We start from the raw sequence: 1,739 nt of genomic DNA on the forward strand, positions 1-1,739 counted from the left end.
CCTCAGGTTTTCCCAACCTCCTCAGATGGGACAGGGGAGCTAGAGTGGGCTCAAGTAGGCCCACGGCCCCAGTTCATTTGACTTTGAGCATAGCGCAGAAGCAGATTGGACTCTGGTAACTAGTTTTGTTATAAAGAACTAAGTATCCTGGTGTATTTCTATTTTTTAAAGATTTATTTATTTATGCATACAGAACTGGGGTACAGGCGGGTGAAAGGATTCACTAGAGGCAGAACGGGGAGCAGAACAGGCAGATTGACGAAGTAAATGCTGCTCCCCTGGGCAGCCGGAGAGGTCTACTGCGCCATGTGGGTCAGCTCCCTGGCCGGGGGTGGAAATTGCGCTCAAGCGGCTGCTGCAAGCCTCACAGTGGCGTGTTCTACTGGTGTATTTCAAAAATAATTCTTGTTCCACTCCCCTGCTGGAAGCTTGATGGGTTTTACTCTCATATTTAGGGTGGGAACCTGGTTGACCTAGAGGTAAATCTCACAAAGTAGGGGAGGGCCTCTGACTCTGAGGGTTACCCCTCGCTGAGCTCAGCAGTTCTTGGCTCAGCCTGCTTTCCTGCCCTGGAAAGCCTCTCTCTTCTCCCCTGTCTGCCTTTCCAGGTGGGGGGCGGGAGGGACAGGGGTTGCTGGTGTCGTCCCTCTGTGCTGTGGCTCCAGCAAGACTTGGTGACTCTTCAGTCTGTTCAGCTTTTTACTTTGCTCAGGTGATAACTTACATGCAGAACCGGAAAATGGAAGTCTCATTAGATTAATTTTAGATGCTGCATCAGGAATGTTTAGCTTTTTGCTTTACTGTTGGCAGTGTTGATCAATACACAGAATGTTGCCAAGTTCTCCTATTTTGCTCCTTAAAATAAGTTATTTTTCCCCCTCGTGTGCTTTACCTGACTGACGGGATGGGCTCTCTGTGTCATTCTAGTTCACGGTCATCTTTCTGAAAAATGAGGTGTACCTTTCATTGCTGCTCATCAGTGGAAGCAGTGCTGGGGGCCTTCTGGTTTTGATTGTGATTATCCTCCTCCTAATCAAGGTCAGTTCCACTTGTGTTCAGAGTGGGGAGCCCCTGGGCCGAGTTGCTGGGTGCAGTGCTGGGGGTCACCCCTGGCGGCAGCTCCCCTGCCTTGTGGCCACCTTCCCTCCCTTCAACCACACAGCACCTTTAGGTGGATGAGCAAGACAATTTCTGCCTGAAAAATACAAAAACCTAATTGAAGTATTGGGGTACACAGTGAGATTTTTTCCCAAAAGCAGGTCTGACTGCTGTTTCTCTACTTAAATCCTTTTCTTTTCTTGCCCTGTGTAGTGTTCAAGCCCTGAAACTCCTTTACCCCATTCAGCACCCCCATGCTCACCTTTCACCCTCTCTCCCTTTAATTCTTGCTTTTTCCTCCAAGCCATGTTGGACTGACCCCCGACTAGGCCTGTCTCTGGGCCTGCATGGAGGCTGTTCTCCTCTGCCAGCTAGATGCCCTCCTCTATTTTTTCACCTTGCCCTCTGGGCTTCCCTCTGGGCAGCCAAAGATTCCTGCGGCAGCTGAGTCATGTGCTTTGCTGTGAGCTCCCTCTGGAAACCCTTCCCAAAGGCAGTCTTCACACTGACTGAGTTGCTCTGTTTCTCTGCCTAGCAGATTGTGAGTTTCTTGCTGTAGGAGGTCCTCCTTGATCTCTTTCTGCCTTCAGCATAGTAAACTGAATACTTAAGATAAGTGACACCCAGTACAGCTGAAACTA

General features: G+C 49.6%; 1 protein-coding gene across 1 annotated transcript in view; it reads left to right on the top strand.

The window, feature by feature from the left end:
* ITGAE (integrin, alpha E (antigen CD103, human mucosal lymphocyte antigen 1; alpha polypeptide)) overlaps nt 1-1,657 on the top strand; it is a 55,165-nt gene extending 53,508 nt beyond the window's left edge. The window contains exons 31-32 of the mRNA XM_012726094.1: nt 928-1,038; nt 1,634-1,657. Of these exons, the coding sequence (XP_012581548.1) occupies nt 928-1,038; nt 1,634-1,657 (135 nt within the window). The remainder of the gene's footprint in view (nt 1-927; nt 1,039-1,633) is intronic.
* The last annotated feature ends 82 nt before the right edge of the window (nt 1,658-1,739 follow it).

The sequence above is a fragment of the Condylura cristata genome, unplaced genomic scaffold (assembly GCF_000260355.1).
Source record: "Condylura cristata isolate star-nosed mole 26May11 unplaced genomic scaffold, ConCri1.0 scaffold00017, whole genome shotgun sequence".
Taxonomy (NCBI): domain Eukaryota; kingdom Metazoa; phylum Chordata; class Mammalia; order Eulipotyphla; family Talpidae; genus Condylura; species Condylura cristata.